The sequence below is a fragment of the Choloepus didactylus genome, chromosome 4 (genome assembly GCF_015220235.1).
Source record: "Choloepus didactylus isolate mChoDid1 chromosome 4, mChoDid1.pri, whole genome shotgun sequence".
In the NCBI taxonomy this organism is placed as follows: Eukaryota; Metazoa; Chordata; class Mammalia; order Pilosa; family Megalonychidae; genus Choloepus; species Choloepus didactylus.
In genome coordinates this window covers 17,425,616-17,453,449 of record NC_051310.1, presented here as the reverse complement: position 1 = coordinate 17,453,449, position 27,834 = coordinate 17,425,616, and the positions used below count along the sequence as shown (strand labels likewise).

The 27,834-nt window shown below is 38.2% G+C and overlaps 1 protein-coding gene across 3 annotated transcripts in view; it reads right to left on the bottom strand.

Annotated features, from left to right (window-relative positions):
* Nucleotides 1-342: 342 nt before the first annotated feature.
* Nucleotides 343-27,834, bottom strand: part of RPS6KA5 (ribosomal protein S6 kinase A5) — a 231,590-nt gene continuing 204,098 nt past the window's right edge. For 2 of the 3 annotated variants that reach the window (XM_037832057.1, XM_037832059.1), the window contains 3 exons: nucleotides 7,087-7,246; nucleotides 4,909-5,072; nucleotides 343-3,464 (listed from right to left, as the gene is read on the bottom strand). In XM_037832057.1, the coding sequence (XP_037687985.1) occupies nucleotides 3,225-3,464; nucleotides 4,909-5,072; nucleotides 7,087-7,246 (564 nt within the window). In that variant the 3' untranslated portion in view covers nucleotides 343-3,224. The remainder of the gene's footprint in view (nucleotides 3,465-4,908; nucleotides 5,073-7,086; nucleotides 7,247-27,834) is intronic. The other variant, XM_037832058.1, reaches the window with a different exon arrangement.

The window sequence follows — 27,834 nt, the reverse complement described above, 5'->3', positions numbered from 1 at the left end:
TATAGGACCAATAACTTAGAATGTTTCACCATTTTAAGGTACCCTATTCTTAATAAATATGAAAATAACAGCTGTTGGGGACAAGAGGAAGGAGCAGACAATAAATTATATACTTTTATAAAGTATATGAGAACACACTTAAAATAAAGTGAGATACAAAAGGAATTTCCTTATTAAAAAAGTAGTCACTGCCTTACTAGTAGCCTCTCTAAATATAATAACTTATATGTTACTTTATATTTAAAATGTAGCCATTTACATATTTAAGAAATCAGCAGTAATCTAAAACAATAACATCAAAAAACAAAAAACCAAAAGCAGTCTTTCTTTAATGGGTAAATGAATCTGTGACTCCCAGAAAGACAAGCATGTTAAAATTAACTCAGGCTACTGTTTTTTGTTTTTTTTTCCAGTTGTTTATTTTATAAAGGTTTGGAAGAAATAATGAATTGTAAAGTAGCAAATTTAACTTGGGAAATAACCTACTCGGTCATTGGATCTGTCACAGTAATTAAAAAGAAACTGGTCTTTTAAAATTTTTTCCTGTATTCCTTTCCTTTCCACATTTTTGTCTCTCAACTAGCCACATATAGTTACAAAATGTGCTACATGAATCAGGATTTATGATGGTATGAAAACCTCATAAAATAAAATCTGTAAGGGAAGAAGGTAAACGGTGATTTGGCTCTATCCCCCAAATCAATGTTATAAAGACAATTTAATGTTTATATTTGTTTTTCTTAGATCTACTTTTATTTTTCTCCTAATACCTAAAAAAGAGTCCTTACATGTAACATTTTTATATGAATTACTTTTTATTCTTTATTTTTGATGTGATTAAATGAAAGCATTATGAATTTTAAAGTGTATTAACAGATAGGCTGCATATAACTTAACTGCTGCAAACTTATGTCCTCCTGGTGTTTATAAGTAGAGTGAGGATGAAGGTATCTGACAAGGGTATCGTGAGCGTTTTTTGAGGTCTTTTCAAAAGCCCATTCTAGATTATTCAGGGAGGCTCACCAGTTGACAGATTAGCCTTATCTTGCCTTCCTCCTCTTACTCTGCCTGCCTTTTCACCCATTTCATTGTTTGCCAAGACCTCCAGAAAAAGAGACAAGGAAAAGAAATGAAAATAAAACCCACTGATTTCCAGTATTCACGGTGAGTCTACTCCATAATCAGTTATTAGGGTACACTTATTGACCATTTTTGTGGATCATTTTCTATTAACATTAGAATGTCCTTTTAGTTTGTACTTTAAAACTAGTATTTTTTTTTTAAACCAGAATACACTGTTTTAAAAATGTCTTGAAGAGTCGACTTACATATTTTCAAATATTTTCAACATAACTACATTTATAAATGGACATTTTTTGGTTATTATAAATCTGTGCTTGAAGGAAATACATTCTGTGACTTAGCTTGCTGAATAGGTATAGTGAATCTAATTCACATAAGATTTCCCATCATTACTAGGAATGACTGAAAGTTAGGAGTACAAAACTTTCATTAACTCAGAATTATGTAGCCAGTTGGGCCACTGAAAAGTATAAAAAGCTATTCCCAGTAACCACTGTGGACAAAAATGTGAATAGGATAATATAATATTTTGAAAATATTTTAATATTTGCCATTTTTGTTGCCTGCGCTACTAATATGTACATTGATTTAGTAATAAATATGCTACCATTACATAGAGTGCAATATTTTTAGTATTCATAACTGGTTGAAATTAATGCTGCTATTATCTCAAAAAAGGAATAAATAAATACCATGCCCAAATTCCAAACTAATGCTCAAGAGGCTATCACTAACAAAACTACAAAATACACAAGTCAGGCATTATCTTTTTAAGCATGATTCCTGTAAACATAGCAAAGATCACTTTTCTCAGGCCTGACAATTCATGTGATGGCTTTTAAAAGAAAATATAACATACATAGCCTATCACTTTTTTTTTTTTGCATAGGGAATGAATTAACTTTTTTTAATGCAGCAATCTTTCAATGAAATGTCTCACACATAGCACTTTGTTGTATGTATGAATTCAGAATTTTTGAGCAATAAAAGTGCTCTGCATAAGTTTATAAAATATGCTTTCCAGATTTAAAATTTAACAGTAAATTTTCAAAACAAGTCATAGTTATGATTCTAAAATATTATGTACATAAAATATGACTACAGGAGGAAATGCCTCACTGTAGCACAACACAGTGTACAAATATGAAGCACAGTGTTTAGTATAATTTCCCTTTAGTTTTTCCTCACATCAGTGCATAAGTGGCTAATGATTATGTTATACAATGCCCTATTCTCCTTGTTGCATACAAAGTAGAAGAGGGATGTGAGGACTAATTTAAAGTAGATAATGGAAAAAATGGCTAAAATACAGTACATAGGCTTTAAATAGCGCACTTCATAAAACAGCTTGTTTTATTCATACTCTTTTATAAAGTGCAATATTACTTAAAACAGAGAGATGTGTACCTTAATAGTCTGCAATAATCATTAAAACAAATTGCCAGGAAAGAGCAGTGCAAAATTAAAAACATACATATCTTAGCATGCATCTCATATAGATCCCAAATGTAGACTATGGGATCTTAAGTTCTTATATCCTTTTTTTTTTCACTGTTTAGAAAAAGATTAATAATAGCTGGTTATCATCATATATAGCCATAAAATAAAAACAATAAGTTAAAATCCTCTCTCAAGAAATAAGTATATGTCACACATAAAATTCATTACAGAATCTTTTTGAAAGCAATCAGATTTTTTTCTCTGATAAATCACTGTTCACAGGGTGCAAATCTCTCAGAAACCCACGCTGTCTACAAGGCAAAGCAAAAGGTATCATTACAGTACAAGTTAACTCTTGTTGGCAGACATCTAATAAGCTGTGACTTATTCTGTAAGCAGCTCAGAGCTAACCCATTCCAATTAAATTTACAGAAACCTTTGCTCTTTCAAGAACAGTCCTGTTGGCATCATTCTAAGTCATTAAACAGTATAACGTGCTCTATTCACAGTAACATTTTCTGTCCAGTGCTTTTGGACGAGGATGACCAAACAGGTCTTCCTGAAAAAATTCACTAAGAGGCAGATTCCAATGACACCAACGGGACACATTTTTAAAAGCACAAAACATCTCCTCAGGTATACACTGAGGGAAATAAAAGTGCAAAGCTTCATCAATTACATTCCTACCATTCCTAGGATACTCAGTCTGAGAAATGGAAGAGGGTTTCTGGATTATTGCCATCAGCAGGATTGCTTGGCTGCAGTGTCTTTGTAGGTGTAGTTTTACCATGAGAATGAGAGGAAGAAGAATGAGAACTTTCACTTGAGCTGCTGCGAGTCTCCGTACTGGTGCTAGTCTTTTTCATTTTCCTTCTCTTAGCCAGAGGAGCCTTATCCACAGTCTGAAGGCAAAACCCCTCTCTCTTGTATTTGTTAAAGGCCTAGGGGAGAAATGAAGGAATCTCTGTGAAGGTAAAAGTATTTAAAATTTTCTTAGCAGTTATGACCTGTACTATAAGACAGCTTGTAGTTGGCAATTGTAGCTTTAAGTTGTCTGGAAAGAAAGTCCTTAAAACTATTATATCCAAACCTTCTGGCAGGTACAGAAGTCCATGGGAAAAGAATCTGGAGGGCTCTGTTTAAATCAAACCAGCTAGGCATGCAGGAGTCTTGGTTCTAATAAATCCTTTGAAGAAATCAGCTACATCCCGGTAAGAAACCAATGACTGATAGAAAATTCCTGAAGAGTATCCAAAATCTAAAATGCCCATTAATTTTATGGGTTCTATGACTGTGATTTAAAATTCTGGCCACAAAGACAACCCTGAGCAGATGTGATCCATTACAGGTCCCTGATCTCCACTTCCAACTAAATGTAATTTGGGTTTACCTTAATATTTAGAAAGAAACTCGGCCCTACACACCTTATCCTGGCCTCGTCGTCATACCTATCTTCATTTTTCTTTGCCTCTGCTTGGGTTGTGCTGTGGCTACTCCTGACAACCTTGTATCACATGTCACTGAGAAGGTTTCGACCATCCAGTACAAGTTCCTGCAGTTACATCTCTTCACATCTCAAGATATCCTAGTTGATCAAATTTTTTATCCATTTCTGCAGCTGAAGAAGAGCTATCCATTCTCCTTTCTCAAGATAATCCCTTCAGATTATTTTATTTTTATTTCTCCCCAACTCATCTACTTCATATACTAATTATGTGTAAATATTATACTTCATATACGACTTTGTATGCTAATTAACTTATTAATTTGCATCTGCTTGGCACAGATGTGCATAATCTACAGTTCCTCCCATGTCATCTCAGCCTTTCAAACATACAATCTATACTTAATTCCAATGAACTCACTTCAATATTTGTCTCAAATTTGTTACTCAGTTATTGTCTGGATGCACACCATATCTCTGACCAGTCTGCAAAGTCTGTTGTATCTCACCACTGCTAAAAGATGGTTACTGAATGAATGGGATTTCACATGTGCCTTAGTTCCTAATGTTTATTTATGGGTTTTAAAGAAAATGATTTAGCTTATTTGAGAGAAAAAAAAGTTCTATTATGCATGTTGCTTTCATTACCTACCGAAAATTTTCAACTGTTCAAATATCAGACTACTTTCCCATTCCGCAAACTCATTCTAAACATCAAATAAATATTTTGGGGCCTAACAGTGACTCTGGTCCCCTATGCACTTCCTGTTCATATCTGTTTATACCATGAACTATTTATAAAAACATACCTAAAATTAAAAGGGCATACATATTATTTTAAATGCATTACTAAGAGTATATCCCTAAAGTTTTAGAGTTAGAACAGCTAATTATGATTCCTTTTCAAACCACCCTACTCCATAGAGCACAGGGGGTCTTACATGGAAGGTTGCTTTCACACAGGTATGCACGGCAGCTCCAGAAGATCCTAGAATGTCTGGAGTCATCAGAGGATTTGAGGACAGCTGGCTGCCATCCTGAAGCCATTCATTGTATCTCAAGCCAGACATTTTAAGCCTTTTATTTGGATCTACTGTGAGAAGTCCTGAAGAAAAAAAATAAAATATTTTAATTTTATGATTTGTCACTTAAAACCTAGTTTAAAATCAGTCTCACAAATAAATCTCAATGATGTTTACAGGACATGATGGTTTTAGATAAGGCTTCAACCTAACACATTTTCATATAAATCCTCTAGTGTATACTGGCTGCTAATGATAAAGTCCACAATAGCTTATTTCTAGGAGGCTGTAGGCTAATTGGCTTTTGAGTCAGGAGAAAATAACCATCCAAAACAAAGACTCCCAGTGGTGACTTAGTAAGCTTCAAATGAACTAAGAGCACCCAGATGTACTTCACTGAAGTATCAAACATTTACTGAGCATCTTCTACAAGCCAGAAAGTGTAGTAAGGCACTAGAGATATGGAGACAGAGACTCAAAGAGGAGCTATAGGGAGAAACAGACAAAAATGCAGCTATTATAACATGAGGAGACAAGTGCAATAGCAAAATACACATGCACAATGTGTGAGTGGGCTTGGGGGAAGGGCTCAGGCCCAGGGAAAGGGTTCAGCCTGGGTAATGGGGGCACCCAGAAGGATTCCAGAAAGTAAGTCCCACTGGATGAGCACAAGTTGGCTAGATGAAGAGTGCTATTCCAGGGATTAAGAAGAGTAAGTGTAAGAGAGTCCCACGCATGGCACATATGAGGATTTCATGAAGGGCTAAGTAGTTTGACCTGAGTTAGCACATTCTCCAAAGGATTTTTAACAGAAAAAAGACCTGATGACATTTGGATATTAGAAAGGTCACTGTGCCGGTTTGAAGGTATTATGTCCCCCAAAATGCCATTATCTTTGATGTAATCTTGGGTGGGCAAAGGTATTGGTGTTGATTGGATTGTAATTCTTCGAGTGTTTCCATGGACATGCGACACACCCAACTGTGGGTGATGACTCTGATTGGATGGTTTCCATGGAGGTGTGACCCCACCCATTCAGGGTGGGTCTGCATTAGTTTACTAGAGCACTATATAAGCTCAGACAGAAGGAGCGAGTTTGCTACAGCCAAGAGGAACACTTTGAAGAATGCACAGAAGCTGAGAGAGGAGCTGCAGATGAGAGACAGTTTGAAGACGGCTGTTGAAAGCAGACTCTTGCTCCGGAGAAGCTAAGAGAGGACAAACATCCTGAGAGCAATTAAGAGTGACATTTTTGAGGAACTGCAGCCTAAGAGAGGAACATGCTGGGAGAAAGTCATTTTGAAACCAGAACTTTGGAGCAGACGCCAGCCACGTGCCTTCCCAGCTAACAGAGGTTTTCCGGACACCATTGGCCATCCTCCAGTGAAGGCACCCGACTGCTGATGTGTTACCTTGGACACTTTATGGCCTTAAGATTGTAACTGTGTAACCAAATAACCCTCTTTTATAAAAGCCAATCCATTGCTGGTATTTTGCATTCTGGCAGCATTAGCAAACTAGAACAGTCACTCTGTTGAGGCAGTGTAGGATGGACAGGTAAAGTTGGAGGAAGTGGGACAAGTTGGAAGTATATTGCACGATTATAGGAGGGAAATGATGATGAGACTAAGGAAGTGGCCATGTGAATGGGGAGGTGGAGACAGCTGGGAGGGATACTTAGGAAGCTGTGCCTGCAGCACTGAGTGACTGGCTGTGGAAGGCATGGAAGGTGCAGGTATCTAGGATGATACCGAGATTTGTTTCAGTGATCTGGTTTCTTGGCAGTGCCAACAGAGGAGACAGGAGGAAGAATAGGTTTGGGAGAAAGTGAAGTAAAAATGTGTAGTTTAGTTTTGGATGTGTTAGATTTGAGATGCCTGTGGGATCCAAATGCTAGTTCATATTGCATGCATGGGTAAGATTACTTAGAGAGGCTCTTCTGAGTAAGAAGAAAATAAGGCTGAAGAGAGTACTCTGGACACCTTCAGAACACACAGGAATCCCTTGAGCAATTAGCCAACAAACACATGGGTAATGGGCATGATTCTACTTCAATCACTGCATCGTATACAATGTAAAATTTCATTATATTCTTACCTTGGATCAAATCTTTAGCTTCTTGGGATACATTCTTCCAGGCTTCTCCTTCAAAGGAGAAATCTCCCTTTTTAATTTTTTTCATGATTTCCACTGCACTGGTACATGTCAAACTTTTATCATGAGATTGGAAAGGAACCTGCCCTGACAACATTGTATACTATGAAGAAAAAGTAACAAAACAGAATAACTGCCAAAATCACTTTTGAAGCCACTCTAATAAACTTAGTACTAATTTAATTAGTATAATCTATAATATATTATGACTAGAAATATTGATTTTAACAGATTACTTGACTTCTATCACTGAAGCAACTGATAACACTTCAGAAACTTAAAAATGAAGTGGCTTGGCTTATTATATCAAGTTAAAAAAAATTTTATACCTATATTCAGAGCAAGAAGACCAAAAACAGGACAAATCCAACTGTTTCCCAAAAGATGGTATAATGTTAATAGAAAATTCAGACAGCAGAAGCCCTTACATAACTTTTTTTCTTCTATCCAATTCCACACATCCTTTCCTCAGGACATGTAACCATGGTTGAAGGCTTTTAAAAATTTTTATTTAGGCCTATTTTGTTTGTCATCCCCACTTTAATTTTCTTCTTTTCATTGTGCTAAATATAATGAATTATCTATGGCCATCTGTTTTCATTGTGCCATGTGTTGAAAATTTATGTTGAAGATTTTTCCCCTTAAAAAAAATCAACAGAAAAGTCAACAAGGTAAGGCTTGTCTTTGTGGCAGGCACTGGATTTTAGGAAAGTGATCCTTTAACATTCCTGGAGGCTTTTCTCCTGCTTACTGGCTGATTTAGTCCAGCAGAAATGGAATGCAAACGGCACTGGTGGTGGGCCGGCTGGAGTTAACTGAGTGACCGTGTCTGCGTGTAGAACTGAGAGGCCCATGAGCTGCCCAGTGTGAGAGAAGAGTGGCACCAACAGAGCCTGGCGGATGGGAGGACTTCACCACGACAGGTGGTTAGGAAGGGATGCAGAGAGGAGAGTCTTGGTTCCAACCCCAGCCCTAATGAAGAGGTATGGAAGTCACAGGGATGTTCCAGGGACACAGAAGGAACACACCATTTTCCTTTTCCTGCCAAGCTCATCCTCAAGATGGCAAAATGGTGAATCAGCTCTTACTTACACACTGACTCACAAAAAAGATGGAAATTCTGAAGACAGGATAAAAAAATATATAAAAAGGAAAACCAGGATATACAAGACCTGATAAGAAGGATGGAGAATCCAGGAATGAGACCCAGACAAAAAGAAGAAGAAATGACACCTCTGAGATTATCAGAGACATGAGGGGCTTTGGGCAAATTTGGACCTTCTGAAAAAGAAAACAGTGGCAGAAAAAAATACACTCACCAGAATGGAGAGTTCGAAAGTGGAAGAAGAAGAAGAAAAGGAGAATAAACTTTAGTTTTTAATTTGGAGCAAACTAACAGGTAAGATACTTGTCTCAAGGAGGGAGAAGCCAGAACATCTGAAGAAGTCTAAAAATAACCTCAAAATACAAGACCCACTCACTCCCCTCAATCTCTGGAGTGGACGGATGGCTCCAAGTAGACCTGAGAGACCAAGAATCCACCGGTTGGCAGGAACTGTCCAAGATTACTCTGCAGCTGCCTCCTGGCAGATCCCGTGGCTGTACCTGCCCCTCTTCCCAACCCCTTCTCTCGTGTATCCTTCATGCAGACACCGAATAATGTTTATAAAATTTACATCTTATCACAACATGCTACTTTTCAAGTCCTTCATTGACTTCACTGACTTCCCAACATGTAAGGATCCCCAAATCCTTGGCATGACTCTTGCCTGCCAGCGCCTGCAGTTCCCATAATCCAGCTCCATATTCTGTACCAACGGTTCTTTGGCCTCCATGACTGCAGAGACTACTTATTCTGCTTAGAATGCCATTTTCCTTCTTCACCATTTAGAGTGTAATTTCTCAGGGCATAACTAGGGTCTCTGCCCCCCGTTTTCCATTACTACAGGGAGAAGACACATGGTACACTTTACAGTCAGACAGACCCAGGTTTACAAAACTGCTTTTTTCTTACTATCTTTATGACCTTAGTCAATCTCTCTTAGACCATTTCTTCAGCTATAAAATAAGAGTAACAAGTAATATTATGAAATTATACATTTAAAATACCTAGCATGGTGACTGGCACAGAGGAGGTACTCAGCAAATGGGTACTCTCCCTGGCTTTTAAGGCTTACCTACTGTGGAAAGAACCGTCTCTTTTCCAATCTCATCCTCTACTCCTGTGCCCAGAGCTGGGGGCTACTATTTACCCTGGCATGGACCGTGTGCAGACCTCTGTTGGATGCCTTCTCACTTTGTGGGATCACTATCTAACACCTGACTGCCCAGTCGTCCAAACCAAGAGCTCTTGAAGGGAGAACTAGGTCTTAGTTCTCTTTCCCCTGTACTTTACACAGTGCCAAGCTGAGTTTGCCATCCAACTTTTATATTTCCTGAATGAGTAATACTCTTTAAAAATACTTAAAGGCAGTGATGTGGTAGATGCAGTAGACTTTGGTCTTAATGAAATATATGAAAGCTACCAGGACACAGCCCTGGGCACTCGGTGGAACATGTGCCATGTACATCCCAGTTCCACTTCTCGTCCTCAGATGACAGGAATTCAGCCCATGTTCCTCCTTTTTTTTTTTTTTTTAAAGTTTCTACCATCCTCTTGCTACATAGTGGAATGTAGTTTCCCCAGCTCTTCCCTTTCTAACTATTAAGTTTCACCTCTTTAAGCATGGGACAGATCTTCTTCTGTTATCTATGGGGGAACAAAGGAAAGACAGCAGAGAAGTTGGTGCTGCCTATGCTATCAGGTATTGCTAAAAAGCACTGTTCTCATAACTCCAGAAAAGATAAAATCACCATTCTACAGATCTCAAAACTGAGTATGAAAGATGATGACAGTAAACTGTTCAAGATCTACCCAAAACGAGGTACTTCTTAGTGGTGATAGTGTTGGTGGTAGTAGTAGGAGTAATAAAAATAAGAGCCAACATTTACTGACTGCTTCATTTGTGCCAGGCTCTGTTCTAAGCACTCAAGATGTACTAACTGATTTTGTCCTCGTAACAACCCCATGAAGTAGGTACTATTACTTTCATTTTCTGAAAAAGAAATTGTGGATGCAGAAAGGCTCAAGAATTTGCTTAGCTACACTGCCAACAAATGCAAAACAAAATATGAAACCAGACAATTGGCTGCCAGAATCCAATTCAGTATTTTCGAAAACACATTCCACACTTGTTTCACTAATTCTTATACAGAAAGTCATGAAGTTCCAGAAGCTTAGCAATATCATCTTGGTATTCTTTCCCTGGTTACATGTCCATGAGCCCCGCTGGTTTTATTTTGGGGGTTTTTCTTAGAGGGTGAGGCATTCTAATCCCTCTTTATAGACTCCTATGCACCTAAGGATATGGTTCTTTTAGCTTCTCCTTCCTGCTCCTCTTTTGTTTTAAAAATAAACTTTTATTGGGGCATAACATACATACATAAAAATGCCAAATACTGGGTGTACAGTTTAATGACATCACAAAGTGAACCAACCTTAACTCAGCACCCACAACAAGAAGTAGAACAATCCCAGCCTCCCAGAAACTCCGCTCACGCCACAGATGTACTTCTCCTGACTGCTGACATCACAGTTTTGCCTGTTTTTGACCTTTATATAAATGGAAACTTATAGCATGTATTCTTGTATGTTTGGCTTCTTTTACTCAATATTGTTGTGAGATTCATCCATGCTGCTGCAATAGCAGTTATTCTATCTTGTTTATTACTGAATGATGCTGTACCAGGTGTCTATGCCACAGCTACTTTATCCATTTGACTCAGACCTCTCTGACGCACCACTTCACATCCTCTTACCCTCACCTGTCTCTGGGGTCCTGCTACTGAGAGAGGAGTCTGCTCTGTGAGGGCACAACTGGCATAACTTACTCCCCATGGTCACTGGCCAGCAGGGTCCTACTCATGCCCACTCTGCATGGCTCTTGCCTCCTGCTCTGGGTAGCGTGGGATTCTTACTCTGGGGGAAAATCTCTCACTCATTATGGGGGATGGGATCCAGTAATAAATTCTTAATCCTCTGACAGACTGACCTGAGACATAGAACTTGGAAGATGGTCCCATGAGATCAAGCAATCAGAATCAATATAGCTTCTGGCATTGATAAATAGCTATTGATCTGGTCAATATATTCTTCTTGATTCCCATCAATATGAAGTAAGTTACTACATGGCAAGGATAGCATTCACTGTCTTGCTCCATCCAGGACATTAACTTTCCTGCTCTCTGTTATAATATAGTCTGCAGGGACCTTGATCACCTTGACAGTCCAAGGAACACTATGCTGATTCTCTATATTGATGTGTTCATTAAATTAGACCTGGAGAGCAGGAACTAGCAGGTGTCTTAGATGCCCACAAGCCACATGCATGCCAGAGGGTGGGAAACAAACTGCACAAAGGTTCAAGGGGACTATCACATTGATAAAGACGTAAGGATTTTAGGTCTCCAGTGGTCAGGGGCATACTGAAATACTTCCCTCTAAAAGACAAATGGCTGTACCTCATACCACTAAGAAAGAGACACAGCACTTAGTGGGATCTTTGGATTTTGGAGGCAGCATATATTGCACTTGAGAATACTGCTCCAACCCATTTATTGGAAGGCTACCAGTTTCAAATGGGGCCCAGAGGAAAAGGGGTTCTGCTGCAGGTCCTGGCTGTAAAGCAAACTGTCCAGCTACTTGGACCATAGGATTCAGTAGATCTGATTGTACTAGAGGTATCCGTGAAGGATGAGAATGCTGTGTGAAGTCTCTGACAACTCCAATAGGTGAGCTGCAGAGCAGACCTGAAGGATTCTACTGCATGGTCACGTCTTCTGTGGTAGAGAATTACTCTCTGAACATAGCCTCTGGGATGCTACTGGGTCCTAGAAGACTCTCCAATGCACAGTGGAAATGGTACACTCAGTATCAACCAGAAGGCATAAAGAAATTGTATGAATAAGTTCATATCGAGGTTCATTATCACCTATTTCTGTTGCGTCAATACTGGAAGAGGAAGAAAGGAACTTGGGCCTGGGTCACAGATGGACTGACACTCCTTCTCTGGAACACAGGTGGCCTGGTAGAACATTAAAGGCTTGGTGAAGGCTCTAGCTCAGACAATACCCTATGGGGCTGGACACTACTTGAGGACTCTGTGTTGAACTAATGGCTGAACCATTGGTGCTGGAACCCCATATCTAAATGCAATGGATGCCTTACCCACTTGCAGAATCCGTTTTCCTGTCCCTTAGGCTCTTGCCCAGTTTAGAGGTCTTGGTTCCATGAACTCAAGTGATCAGTTACACTTGATAATAATAATTTGTGGCTAACTTAGTACAGCAGCCTCTACCTGTCACTGTCCCTTTTTTCTCACTCTTGCTTTCCTGGAATTATGTTCCTTAATTACATAATAAAATAAAAACATTAGCTTCAGATTCTGCTAGGGTATCAGACTAGGTATCAGACTAGGCTGTCTTTCTATTGTTTATGAACATTTGGGTTGATTCCAGTTTTAGGCATTTTCAAGCATGCTGCTAAATACCTTCCTGTACATTTCTTTTGGTACATAAATATACATATTTCTGTTGGGTATATTACTGGCAGTGGAATTGCTGAGTCTGCATATGTTCAGTACATACTGATGAATAGTTTGTCAAAGTGTGCTCCACTTCTTGATACTACCCCACTTCTTAACATGTACATTTGGGCCTCAACAGAAGAAAGCAACCTTTACAAACATATAGTTTTAGTGCTTTCTGATATGTAATAATGCAATAGGCTGTTGGGTGGAAAAACTAACTCTCCATCTTTGGAAGCACCAAAGCAGAGACTGGTTGGTGATCAGGGATTTTGGAGAAAAGATCTGTTCTGTGGAAGAGAGAAGAATTAAATGAATTTTAGGCTCTTCTCAACTCCAGGATCTTACCATTTTAGTGATTATCCAGCAATCAACTTCTGTTAACAATGTTTCTGTCTGCAGAATATTTGAAAATGGCATAGCAAAAAAATATATACATAAAGATACCTATATCTATCTATCGAAAGAGAATTTGTACATGATCACTCACCAGAGAGAATGAGAGAGAAAGAAAAAGCAAATGTGGCAAGATGTTAACAATAGGTGAATATAGCTTGGGTATACAGATGTTCACGGTATTCTTCCTTTATCTTTTCTCTAGGTTTTAAAATTTACAAAATAAAATTTTAAAAATAAGTTTGGTAAAAAAGTGAAAATCTTAACTGTCTCAAAACATGATGGGAGAACATGCTTTAAGTGGAATTACATACCATCCTATAGGTAGGTAATATATTTTATTCTACATTTTCTAAATACTGTGTAAACTCTATTCTACTTAAAGTCCCATCCTTTTCAGTTTGAGACGGCATACCTGGGGGATTGTATCCTGGGGAGAGACTGTGAGACTGTGGGGAGAAGGGAAGCAGTTAAGAGTTGTAATCAAATCCACATGATACTACATGATGCATCTTCCTGAAGTATTTATTTTACTTAGTGAGAATAATATAATTTATTTCCATATTAAAAGATCCACATCGATGTTTATTAGATGCAACATGCAAAAGCGCCATAAATTTCTAAGATATGCTAGAAGACTACAAACAACTTCTGCGCTTCTTATAGGATAATTCAGGTTTTGTACCTAGATCCTCTAGAGATATGTGTTCATATGTGGAAAAGTTAGGAACACACTCTTCTTTTTTGGACAGTTTAATACAGATGTTAATATATATTTTTTAAAATCTCTAACTATTTTCTTTACGTATTTCTAAAAGGCAAGGGTTTTTAAAAACCACAACCACAACACCATTAGCATACCTAAAAAAACAAACTAGCAGTAATTTCTTAATATCATCTAATATCCAATCAATGTTTAAAATTTCCACCAATTGTATTACATATATACACTATATTTGTATATTGTAATTATAACTACATGAATTGGAGTTTGTTTGAATTAGGATTCAAATAAGATGCAAACATTGTTTTTGGTTGTTATGTCTCTTACATGTTTTTTAATTTTTATTTTGAAATAATTTCAAACATATAGGACAGTTGCAAATACAATACAAACCCCATACAGAGAACTCCAACACCCCCCACCCCCAGATATCCATATCTACCAATTTTACATTTTGCTACCTTTGCAGTACCTTCTTTCCTCCCTCCCTCCCTCCCTCCCTCCCTCTCCCCTCTTCTTTCATTCAACTATAGCTATTGTCTTTCTATCAATTATCTATCTACTCATTTATCATCTTCTGAACATTTGAGAGCAGGCTGCATATATCATACTCCTTGAACTCATATCACTTCCATGTACATTTCCTACGAACAAGGATAATCACTTATGTCATTAACTTAACTGCAGTTAATTCAAGAAAATTAATATGGGATATAAAGCTTAAATTCTATGTTCCAATTTTTCCTTATGCCCCCTTTGAGCTTTTCTCCTCCATTCTTAAATCCACTCCAGTATCATATATTGCATTCATTGTCACTAACTCTTAATTAACTTTTTTTCAATTAACTATATAAAAAAAATTTTTTTTAAAAAGATATACAATAAAAAAATATTTCAAACAAACCATAACAAGGGAGTAAGAAAAAGACAACCAACCTAAAATAACTACTTTACTTCCAACATGTTCCTACTCTACCCCAAGAAAATAACCTAACATAGCAACATTTCTGTGAACTTGTTCCTGCCATACCCATCAGAAATTAACAAACCATAGTCATTCCTGGGCATTCCCAGAATGTTAAATTTACCCACAATAGCTTATCTGTTCTTATTGGGTTATCGTTCCCCCTTCATTAATTGCTCTCTATCGCTAGTTCCCCTACATTCTACATTATAAACCGTTTACTTTAGGAGTGTGTTGTTTAACCTCCAGGTGTTTGTGAATTTTCTAAGTCTCTGATGTTAATTGGCTTCTAAATGTATTCCATTGTGGTCAGAGAACGTGCTTTGAATAATTTCAATTTTTTAAATTTATCGAGGCTTGTTTTATGTCCCAGCATATGGTCTATTCTGGAAAAAATTCCGTGATCGCTAGAGAAGAATGTGTATCCTGGTGATTTGGGATGTCATGTTCTATATATGTCTGTTAAATCAAATTCATTTATCAGATTGTTTAGGTTTTCAGTTTCCTTATTGGTCTTCTGTCTGGTTGATCTATCTATAGGAGAGAGTGATGTCTTGAAGTCTCCTACAATTATTGTGGAAACATCCATTGCATCCTTTAGTTTTGCCAGTGTTTGTCTCATGTATTTTGTGGCACCATGATTGGGTGCATAAACATTTATGATTGTCATTTCTTCTTGTTGAATTGCCCCTTTTATTAGTATGTAGTGGCCTTCTTTGTCTCTCCTAACATCCTTGCATTTATATATACATATATTTTTTTGTTAAGTAATTGATGGATATATTTATTTGAGGCATGGATAACTTAGAAAACAAATAATATTTTTATACATTTACAAAGTATTTAATATAAAATGAGTAAACATAGTTTTATTTACTGGCTAAACAAGGCTGTTAAAGGGACTTTGTGCTCATGTTACAGGTTTGTTACATTTTTTTTTTTTTTTTACTTTTGTCACTATTTTTTTTTTTACTCTTCATTTTATTGAGATATATTCACATACCACGCAGTCATACAAAACAAATCGTACTTTCGATTGTTCACAGTACCATTACATAGTTGTACATTCATCACCTAAATCAATCTCTGACCCCTTCATTAGCACACACACAAAAATAACAAGAATAATAATTAGAGTGAAAAAAGAGCAATTGAAGTAAAAAAGAACACTGGGTACCTTTGTCTATTTGTTTCCTTCCCCTATTTTTCTACTCATCCATCCATAAACTAGACAAAGTGGAGTGTGGTCCTTATGTCTTTCCCAATCCCATTGTCACCCCTCATAAGCTACATTTTTATACAACTGTCTTCGAGATTCATGGGTTCTGGGTTGTAGTTTGATAGTATCAGGTATCCACCACCAACTACCCCAATTCTTTAGAACCTAAAAAGGATTGTCTAAAGTGTGCGTAAGAGTGCCAACCAGAGTGACCTCTCGGCTCCTTTTGGAATCTCTCTGCCACTGAAGCTTATTTCATTTCGTTTCACATCCCCGTTTTGGTCAAGAAGACGTTCTCCGTCCCACGATGCCAGGTCTACATTCCTCCCCGGGAGTCATATTCCACGTTGCCAGGGAGATTCACTCCCCTAGCTGTCTGATCCCACGTAGGGGGGAGGGCAGTGATTTCACCTTTCAAGTTGGCTTAGCCAGAGAGAGAGGGCCACATCTGAGCAACAAAGAGGCATTCAGGAGGAGGCTCTTAGGCACAATTATAAGGAGGCCTAGCCTCTCCTTTGCAGCAACAGTTCCCAAGGGTAAAACCTATGGTAGAGGGCTCAACCCTCAAACCACCAGTCCCCTATGTCTGTGGTCATGTTAGCAACCATCGAGGTGGGGTAGGCCAATACCCCTGCATTCTCCACAGGCTCCTCAAGGGGGCACTACATCTTTTTTTCCTTGTTTTTTTTTTTTTTTTTTAACTTTTTTTTAAGTCAACTGTATGAAAAAAAAATTGAAAACAAAAAACTAAAAAAAACATACAATAAAATAACATTTCAAAGAGATCATGACAAGGGAGTAAGAAAAAGACAACTAACCTAAGATAACTGCTTTACTTCCAAGCTGTTCCTACTTTACCCCAAGACAGTTACATAATATAGCAACATTTCTGTGAACTTGTTCCTACTATATCCATCAGAAATTAACAGACCATAGTCATTCCTAGGCATCCCCAGAACGTTAAATAGCTTATCTGTTCTTCTTGGATTATTGTTCCCCCTTCCTTAATTGCTCTCTATTGCTAGTTCCCCTACATTCTACATTATAAACCATTTGTTTTACATTTTTCAAAGTTCAGATTAGTGGTAGCATATAATATTTCTCTTTTTGTGCCTGGCTTATTTCGCTCAGCATTATGTCTTCAAGGTTCATACATGTTGTCATATGTTTCACAAGATCATTCCTTCTTACTGCCGCGTAGTATCCCATCGTGTGTATATACCACATTTTATTTATCCACTCATCTGCTGAAGGACATTTGGGTTGTTTCCATCTCTTGGCAATTGTGAACAATGCTGCTATGAACATTGGCATGCAGATATCTGTTCGTGTCACTGCTTTCCGATCTTCCGGGTATATACCGAGAAGTGCAATCGCTGGATCGAACAGAAACTCCATATCTAGTTTTCTAAGGAACTGCCAGACTGACTTCCAGAGTGGCTGAACCATTATACAGTCCCACCAACAATGAATAAGAGTTCCAATTTCTCCACATCCCCTCCAGCATTTGTAGTTTCCTGTTTGTTTAATGGCAGCCATTCTAATCGGTGTTAGATGGTATCTCATTGTGGTCTTAATTTGCATCTCTCTAATAGCTAATGAAGCTGAACATTTTTTCATGTGTTTCTTGGCCATTTGTAGTTCCTCTTCAGAGAACTGTCTTTTCATATCATTTGCCCATTTTATAATTGGGCTGTCTGTACTATTGTCATTGAGTTGTAGGATTTCTTTATATATGCAAGATATCAGTCTTTTGTCAGATACATGGTTTCCAAAAATTTTTTCCCATTGAGTTGGCTGCCTCTTTACCTTTTTGAGAAATTCCTTTGAGGTGCAGAAACTTCTAAGCTCAAGGAGTTCCCATTTATCTATTTTTTCTTTTGTTGCTTGTGCTTTGGGTGTAAAGTCTAGGAAGCGTCCGCCTAATACAAGGTCTTGAAGATGTTTTCCTACATTATCTTCTAGGAGTTTTATGGTACTTTCTTTTATATTGAGATCTTTGGTCCATTTTGAGTTAATTTTTGTGTAGGGGGTGAGGTAGGGGTCCTCTTTCATTCTTTTGGATATGGATATCCAACTCTCCCAGCCCCATTTGTTGAAAAGACCATTATGAGTCAGTTCACTGACTTTGAGGGCCTTATCAAAGATCAGTCGGCCATAGATCTGAGGGTCTATCTCTGAATTCTCAATTCGATTCCATTGATCTATATGTCTATCTTTGTGCCAGTACCATGCTGTTTTGGCAACTGTGGCTTTATAATAAGCTTCAAAGTCAGGGAGTGTAAGTCCTCCCACTTTGTTTTTCCTTTTTAGAGTGTCTTTAGCAATTTGAGGCATCTTCCCTTTCCAAATAAATTTGATAACTAGCTTTTCCAAGTCTGCAAAGTAGGTTGTTGGAATTTTGATTGGGATTGCATTGAATCTGTAGATGAGTTTGGGTAGAATTGACATCTTAATGACATTTAGTCTTCCTATCCATGAACATGGAATATTTTTCCATCTTTTAAGGTCCCCTTCTATTTCTTTTAGTAGAGTTATGTAGTTTTCTTTGTATAGGTCTTTTACATCTTTGGTTAAGTTTATTCCTAGGTACTTGATTTTTTTAGTTGCTATTGAAAATGGTATCTTTTTCTTGAGTGTCTCTTCAGTTTGTTCATTTCTAGCATATAGAAACATTACTGACTTATGTGCATTAATCTTGTATCCCGCTGCTTTACTAAATTTGTTTATTAGCTCTAGTAGCTGTATCGTCGATTTCTCAGGGTTTTCTAGATATAAGATCATATCATCTGCAAACAATGACAGTTTTACTTCTTCTTTTCCAATTTCGATGCCTTTTATTTCTTTGTCTTGCCGGATTGCCCTGGCTAGCACTTCCAGCACAATGTTTAATAACAGTGGTGACAGCGGGCATCCTTATGTTGTTCCTGATCTTAGAGGGAAGGCTTTCAGTCTCTCACCATTGAGTACTATGCTGGCTGTGGGTTTTTCATATATGCTCTTTATCATGTTGAGGAAGTTTCCTTCAATTCCTACCTTTTGAAGTGTTTTTATCAAAAAGGGATGTTGGATTTTGTCAAATGCTTTTTCAGCATCTATTGAGATGATCAATTGATTTTTCCCTTTGGACTTGTTAATGTGTTGTAATACATTGACTGATTTTCTTATGTTGAACCATCCTTGCATGTCTGGAATGAACCCCACTTGGTCATGGTGTATGATTTTTTTAATGTGTCTTTGGATTCGATTTGCAAGTATTTTGTTGAGGATTTTTGCATCTATATTCATTAGGGAGATTGGCCGGTAGTTTTCCTTTTTTGTAGCATCTTTGCCTGGTTTTGGTATTAGATTGATGTTAGCTTCATAAAATGAGTTAGGTAGTGTTCCATTCTCTTCAATGTTTTGAAAGAGTTTGAGTAAGATTGGTGTCAGTTCTTTTTGGAAAGTTTGGTAGAATTCCCCTGTGAAGCCATCTGGCCCTGGGCATTTATTTGTGGGAACATTTTTGATGACTGATTGGATCTCTTTGCTTGTGATGGGTTGGTTGAGGTCTTCTGTTTCTTCTCTGGTCAGTCTAGGTTGTTCATATGTTTCCAGGAAATTGTCCATTTCTTCTACATTATCCAGTTTGTTGCCATACAGTTGTTCATAATATCCTCTTATAATTTTTTTAATTTCTTCAGGATCTGCAGTTATGGCACCTTTTTCATTCATTATTTTGTTTATATGGGTCTTCTCTCTTTTTGATTTTGTCAGTCTAGCTAGGGGCTTGTCAATCTTGTTGATCTTCTCAAACAACCAACTTCTGGTGATATTTATCCTCTCTATTGTTTTTCTGTTCTCTATGTCATTTATTTCTGCTTTAATCCTTGTTATTTCTTTTCTTCTACTTGGTTTAGGATTGGTTTGCTGTTCATTTTCTAGCTTCTTCAGTTGATCCATTAGTTCTTTGATTTTGGCTCTTTCTTCCTTTTTAATATATGCATTTAGTGCTATAAATTTCCCCCTCAGCACTGCTTTTGCTGCATTCCATGGGTTTGGTATGTAGTGTTCTCATTTTCATTTGTCTCTATATATTTAGCAATTTCTCTTGCTATTTCTTCGTTAACCCACTGATTGTTTAGGAGTGTGTTGTTTAATCTCCAGGTATTTGTGAATTTTCTAAGTCTCTGATGGTTATTGACTGCTAATTGTATTCCATTGTGGTCAGAGAATGTGCTTTGAATAATTTCAATCTTTTTAAATTTATTGAGGCTTGTTTTATGTTCCAGCATATGATCTATTCTGGAGAAAGTTCCGTGAGCACTAGAAAAGTATGTGTATCCTGGTGATTTGGGATGTAATGTCCTGTATATGTCTGTTAAATCTAATTCATTTATCAGATTTTTTAGGTTTTCAATTTCCTTATTGGTCTTCTGTCTGGTTGATCTATCTATGGGAGAGAGTGATGTGTTGAAGTCTCCCACAATTATTGTGGAAACATCAATTGCTTCCTTTAGTTTTGCCAGTGTTTCTCTCATGTATTTTGTGGCACCTTGATTGGATGCATAGACATTTCTGATTGTTATTTCTTCTTGTTGAATTGCCCCTTTTATTAGTATGTAGTGGCCTTCTTTGTCTCTCAAAACATCCTTGCATTTGAAGCCTATTTTATCTGAGATTAATATTGCTACACCTGCTTTCTTTTGGCTGTAGCTTGCATGAAATATTTTTTTCCATCCTTTCACTTTCAGTTTCTTTGGGTCCCTGTGTCTAAGATGAGTCTCTTGTATGCAACATATTGATGGTTCATTTTTTTTTGATCCACTCTGCGAATCTATATCTTTTAATTGGGGAGTTTAATCCATTTACATTCAATGTTATAACCGTAAAGGCATTTCTTGAATCAGCCATCTTATCCTTTGGTTTATGTTTGTCATATTTTTCCCCTCTCTCTATTAATATCCTTTATTGTACCCATACCGAATCTCTTTAGTACTGAACCTTTCTCCAAGTCTCTCTGTCCTTTCTTTGTTTCTCTGTCTGTAGGGCTCCCTTTAGTATCTCTAGTAGGGCAGGTCTCTTGTTAGCAAATTCTCTCAGCATTTGTTTGTCTGTGAAAAATTTAAGCTCTCCCTCAAATTTGAAGGAGAGCTTTGCTGGATAAAGTATTCTTGGCTGGAAATTTTTCTCACTCAGAATTTTAAATATATCGTGCCACTGCCTTCTCGCCTCCATGGTGGCTGCTGAGTAGTCACTACTTAGTCTTATGCTGTTTCCTTTGTATGTGGTGAATTGCTTTTCTCTTGCTGCTTTCAGAACTTGCTCCTTCTCTTCTGTGTTTGACAGTGTGATCAGAATATGTCTTGGAGTGGGTTTATTTGGATTTATTCTATTTGGAGTTCGCTGAGCATTTATGATTTGTGTATTTATGTTGTTTAGAAGATTTGGGAAGTTTTCCCCAACAATTTCTTTGAATACTCTTCCTAGACCTTTACTCTTTTCTTCCCCTTCTGGAACACCAATGATTCTTATATTCGGACGTTTCATATTATCTATCATATCCCTGAGGTCCGTTTCGATTTTTTCAATTTTTTTCCCCATTCTTTCTTTTATGCTTTCATTTTCCATTCTGTCATCTTCCAGGTCACTGATTCGTTGTTCAACTTCCTCTAGTCTTGTACTATGAGTGTCCAGAATCTTTTTAATTTGGTCAACAGTTTCTTTAATTTTCATAAGATCATCCATTTTTTTATTTAGTCTTGCAATGTCTTCTTTATGCTCTTCCAGGGTCTTCTTGATTTCCTTTGCATCCCGTACTATGGTCTTATTGTTCATCTTTAGTTCTTTGAGTAGCTGCTCTAGGTGCTGTGTCTCTTCTGATCTTTTGATTTGGGTGCTTGGGCTTGGGTTATCCATATCGTCTGGTTTTTTCATATGCTTTAGAATTTTCTGTTGTTTTTGGCCTCTTGGCATTTGCTGAACTTGATAGGGTTCTTTTAGGATTTGTAGACCAATTGAAGTCCTTATCTCTAATTTATCAGATCTACAGCTTCGTGGAGTACACTTTCTCTAACTAACCAGCAGGTGGTGTCCACGAGCCACCTGTTCTCCACAAGCCAGTTCTCCCCTGCTTAGCCTTTTTGGTGAGTGGGGGAGTGAGTCTTGTGGGGTCCAATTGGTGTACCAAGCTTGCGTGTGTAGTTTGTGTTGCCCTCCCTGTATATGGGGTGTGTTTCTGGGCAGTCAGGGAGGGGGGGTGGCTCTAACAATCAAATCTCCCTCGTGATCCTAGAGTTTTAAAGCTGCTGCAATAGTCTAATCCTTCAGTTCAGTCCTGCCACAGTTTGTCTCTGCCACTGTCCCACAAGTCCTTGCTATTGGCGTATGGCTCCTGAGACTTGCAAGTGGGCCCCTCTTCCAGGCCGTGCACCCCGGGTCCTCTGTTGAGGGATGACTGTGCTATGTCACAGGTGAGTGCCGTCCCCCCAGGGCAGTTCTGGGCTGCTGGGCTGTGTAGGGAGGCTCCCAGTCTGCTGAAATGATGGCTGAATGGGGCTTTGTTAATTCACACTGCTCCACCTTCCCAACTCTGGGACAATCAGCTGAGGTTGCAGGGAAGGCTAATGTCCACGCCCAGTTTTGTGGTGTGTGCCTGTTATTTGAAGCACTTCCATCACACTGGGTTGTGTGGGGCAGCTCTGGGCTATGGTGCTGGCAATGGGCAGGAGTGTTTCCTGTCCACCAGGATGATGGCTGTGAGCGGACACCCCCCTTTTCTTGGGAAGTTGTGGTGTTTAGTGAATTTTCTCAGCCACTGGATTATTGCCTTTTGTCTCAAAGGTCTCTTAGTTCTGCTCTTCACTTGACCTGCCCAAATTGCAAGTCTTTGAAGCTTTCTGTATTGGGCTTCTTAGAGTAATTGTTTTAGAAAAAGAAAAAAGGATTAAAAAAAAGGGCCCTCCTCAGAGATCTAACGGGTTATTGAAATGCTAAGAGACAAAGCAATTAGGGCCATTAAGGAAAGGTCCACAGGGCAGAGAGATCAGCTTTTCTTCGGGATTTGCATATGAGCCTCAGGGCCTGAGCTCTGCCCTTCCCCTTTCTATGTTCACCAGAGCTCCAAAAGTCCTCCACTTTTATTTTGGAGTTTTTCGTGTTTTTTTTTTTCTATGCCTGTCTCCTCTCTGCTGGGCTGGCTGCTCTCAGATTCTCTGGTGTCTGGTCTCAGTCTATCTATGGTTGGAGTCTGGATCAGTAGACTGAGTTTCTGATAAGGGCTGCCACTGCAGTTCTCCCTTCTCCTTCCTAGAGCTGACAGCCCCTCCTCCCACGGGACTGAGCCTGGCAGGGAGGGGTGCGGGTCCCCTGGCCACAAAAACTTACAAATTTCGCTGATCTCAGCAGTTCCACGTTTTCATGAGTGTTGTACGAAGTATGCCCAAAGTCAGATTGCTCTGTGGTGTCCAGTCCACGCAGTTCCTGGCTTTCTACCTACTTTCCTGGAGGAGTAACTAAAACATACAGCTCACCAGTCCGCCATCTTGCCCCGCCTCCCCTTGCATTTATATTTAATCTGAGATTAATATTGCTACTCCTGCTTTCTTTTGGCTGTAGCTTACCTGAAATATTTTTTCCATCCTTTCACTTTCAATTTCTTTGTGTCCCTGTGTCTAAGATGAGTCTCTTGTATGCAACATATTGATGGTTCATATTTTTTTATCCTTTCTGCCAATCTATATCTTTTAATTGGGGAGTTTAATCCACGTACATTCAATGTTATTACTGTGAAGGCATTTCCTGAGTCAGCCATCCTATCCTTTGGTTTATGTTTGTCAGATATATTTTTCCCCTCTCTCTCTTAATGTCCTTTAATGAACCAATATTGACTCTCTTTAGTACTGAACCTTTCTCCATCTCTCTCTCTCCTTTCTTTGTTTCTCTGTCGGTAGGGCTCCCTTTAGTATCTCCAGTAGGGCAGGACTTTTATTAGCAAAATCTCTCAGCATTTGTTTGTCTGTGAAAAATTTAAGCTCTCCCTCAAATCTGAAGGAGAGCCTTGATGGATAAAGTATTCTTGGTTGGAAATTTTTTTCTCTCAGGATTTTAAATATGTCATGCCACTGCCTTCTCGCCTCCATGGTGGCTGCTGAGTAGTCACAACTTAGTCTTATGCTGTTTCCTTTGTATGTGGTGAATTGCTTTTCTCTTGCTGCTTTCAGAACTTGCTCCTTCTCTTTGGTATTTGATGGTCTGATCAGAATATACGTTGGAGTGGGTTTATTTGGATTTATTCTATTTGGAGTTTGCTGGGCATTTATGATTTGTGTATTTATATTGTGTAGAAGGTTTGGGAAGTTTCCCCCAACAATTTCTTTGAATACCTTTACCCTTCTCTTCCCCTTCTGGGACATCAATGAGTCTTATATTTGGACATTTTATTTTATCTATCATATCCCTGAGGTCCATTTCGATTTTTTCCCTGATTCTTTCTTTTGTTCTTTCATCTTCCATTCTGTGGCCCTCGAGGTCGCTGATAGGTTGTTTGGCTTCCTCTAGTCTTGTATTATGAGTATCCAGAATCTTTTTAATTTGGTCAACAGTTTCTTTTATTTCCATAAGATCATCTTTTTTTTTATTTACTCTTGCAATTTCTTCTTTATGCTCTTCTAGGGTCTTCTTCATGTCTTTATATCCTGTGCCATGCTCTCATTGTTTGTCTTTAGTTCTTTGATTAATTGCTCCAAGTACTGTGTCTCCTCTGATGTTTTGATTTGGGTGTTTGGGTTTGGGTTATCCATATCACCCGGTCTCTTCACATGCTTTAAAATTTTCTGTTGCTTTTGGCCTCTTGGCATTTGCTTTACTTGATAGGGCTCTTTCAGGATATGTAGGATTATTCAAAGACGAATCTCTGATTTGTCAGATCTACAGGTTGGTGGAGTACCCTTTTTCTAACTAACCGGCAGATGGTGTCCATGAGTCACCTATTCCCCTCAAGTCAGTTCTCTCCAACTTTGGATTTGTGGCGTCTGGGAGTCTGATTCTTGTGGGGTCCAACTGGTGCACCAAGTTTGGGTGTGTTGTTGGTGCTGTCCACCCTGACTGTGGGGTGTGTGTCTGAGTGGTTAGGGAGGGAGAGCGCTTTAATAATCACACCTCCCAGGTATTCCTGGAGATTTAAGGCTGTTGCAAGAGTCTAAAACTTCATTTCAGTCTCACCACAGACTGTCTCTGCTGCTGACCCGCAAGCCTTTGGTACTGGTGTATGGTCCCTCTTCCAAGCTGTGCCCTTCTAGGGCCTTTCCTGAGGGAAGGTTGTGCTACGTCACAAGTGTGCGCCATTTCTCAAGGGAAGTTCTGGGCTGCAGGGCCATGTAGGTGCATTTCCAGCCTGCCATAAGGATGGCTATATGGGGTGTGCCAATTCCCTCCTTTTTGCACAGCTCCACCTTCCCAGCTCCCGGACAATTAGCTGTGGGTGTGCGATAGGCTATTGTTCACGCCCGACACTGTGGCGTGTGCACGTGCCGCTGGAAACGACTCGTCACACTGGGTTTCTTGGCGCAGCACTGGGCTGAGGCCCCAGCATGGGGCAGGAGCATTCCAAGCCCACTGGGAAGATGGCTGCAAGGGCATGGTTTTTTTCCCCTTTTGGCTACCCTCTGCTTTCCTCCCTCTGAGACAATTAGCAGCAGGTGCATGAAAGGCTATCTTTCACTCCAGATATTGAGGCATTTGCACAGCCCCTTCCTGCTGTGCTTCACTGTGCGGTTCTCGCTGCTGTATCTGCAGCCACTTCAGGTTTTTTTTTTTAAAAAAAGAACTAGTCCACCTCCAAACGCCAACCCTCAGTTTCCCCACACTGCAGCATGGCTGCCGTATATTCAGTGGCTTACTCATTTCAGAATGCAGACTCCTGGTTTCACCAAGTGCACGGTCCCCGTGGATTTAGCAGACCTTGTCCAGCTGGTGCGTTGCTGGCACTGGTGTTCTGGATCGCTTTCTGGCTTTTATCTAGTATTTTTCAGAGATGTTTTTTTGCCCTGTCTCACCTTGTCACCATCTTAGTTTCTCTTTTTAACATGCCTTTTAATCTACCATGTTGTTTGTCCTGCAGAACTTCCTATAGCCTGGAATGAACTCCTGTGGTATCACTTAACCTGCTCTTTGCTGAGTTTTTCTTAAAAATTTGACAGACCAAGAGGGATGCACATGTCATTACACAAGTGGTTTCTGTCTATATGGCATTAGTAGGCTTTAAAGTACCTATCTACATGCTTATGACTGCCTTTGAAAACCTTAAAGAGCATCATGGTCATAATTGGCCCATATTTAAAGCAAGGTCTCTTTCAAAATGGGTAATCTTATATTGTCATTAGAAATGAAAGTTTTTTTTTTTTTTTTTTTTTAGGCCATTTAGGACAGTGCTACTCATGAAAACAACGCCTTAAACAAAACTCTCAAGTCCTCAGAAATTGTTTATTTTTATTAAAAATAAGTTTATTTTTATTAAACAATTTTATTATTTTATTAATATTGTTTTATTTTTGTTAAAAATCTTATTTTATTAAAAATAATCTTATTCATAAATATGTAAGCATAGTTTGAAAATTATAAACTATGATATAAAGTTGCTCAAATGAAATACATATAAATTTTAAAAATAAAAGAAGTACCATACTGCAGGACAACTGGCAATTGGGGAAAAAGAACTGCCACCAAAATAAATCCTAAATGAAGTACAAATTTAAGTATAAAAATAAAATATAATAATTCCAGGAGAAAATTTAAGAGAATTTTTTTTTTTTTTTTGAATACTGGGTTGGGAGTAGAGGTGGAGTGACAATGACATCAAAGCCAGATACCATAAAGGAAAAGACTGACATTTCTTACTATGTTTCAAACAAAACAAAACAAAAACTTTTCTATTTAAAACTTAAAAAACAAAAACAAAACCTCATATAGTTATAAACAAATTTTTCAAACGATAAAGCAGAAAAAACATTTCAAATATTTATGACAGATTAAGAATGAGAATCATAATAGAGTTTTAAAATTCAGTAAGAACAGTAACAACCTCATAGGAAAATGAGCCAATTTCACAAAAAGCAATTGATAAAAAAAGAAAATACAAATGTCCAAATACATGAAAAGATGCTCAGGCTGAATATTCATTAAATCAATGCATGCAAATTATAACAACAGTGGGATATAATTTTAGATTAAAATTGGTAGCATCCAATGTACTCGCATACATTTGATGAAAATATGACCTGGCACAACCCTCTAGAAGGAAATGTAGACATATGTGTCAAAGATGTGCAAACCCTTTCTCCTAAAAATCTACCCAAAGAAATAATTAAACATATGCAAATACATATATAAAAAATTTTCAATTATATAGTTTATAATTAGTGAAGACTTGGAAAAATAACTGCCCATTAGTAAGTAAGGAACGTTTAAATAAATTTTGCAAACTCAAACCATATCTACAGTAGACTCATTTGTTAAAAAAAACAAACATACATACATGTATAGAAAAAAATGTAGAAAGCTATAAATCATAGCTACATTTGGTGGGGGAAGAGAGTGAGCCTGTGTACCAATACCGTCTTTGTATAATAAGCTTATGGGTTATTTTCACTTTCTTCCTTACACCTTTTCTGTACTGTCTGAAAAATTTTCTCCAAGACCATACATTACAAATTATATGCATAAAAAGTAGAGTTATTATGAGAAAAAACACATATCCTGGACTTTTTTTTAGCTTAATCTGTTTCTG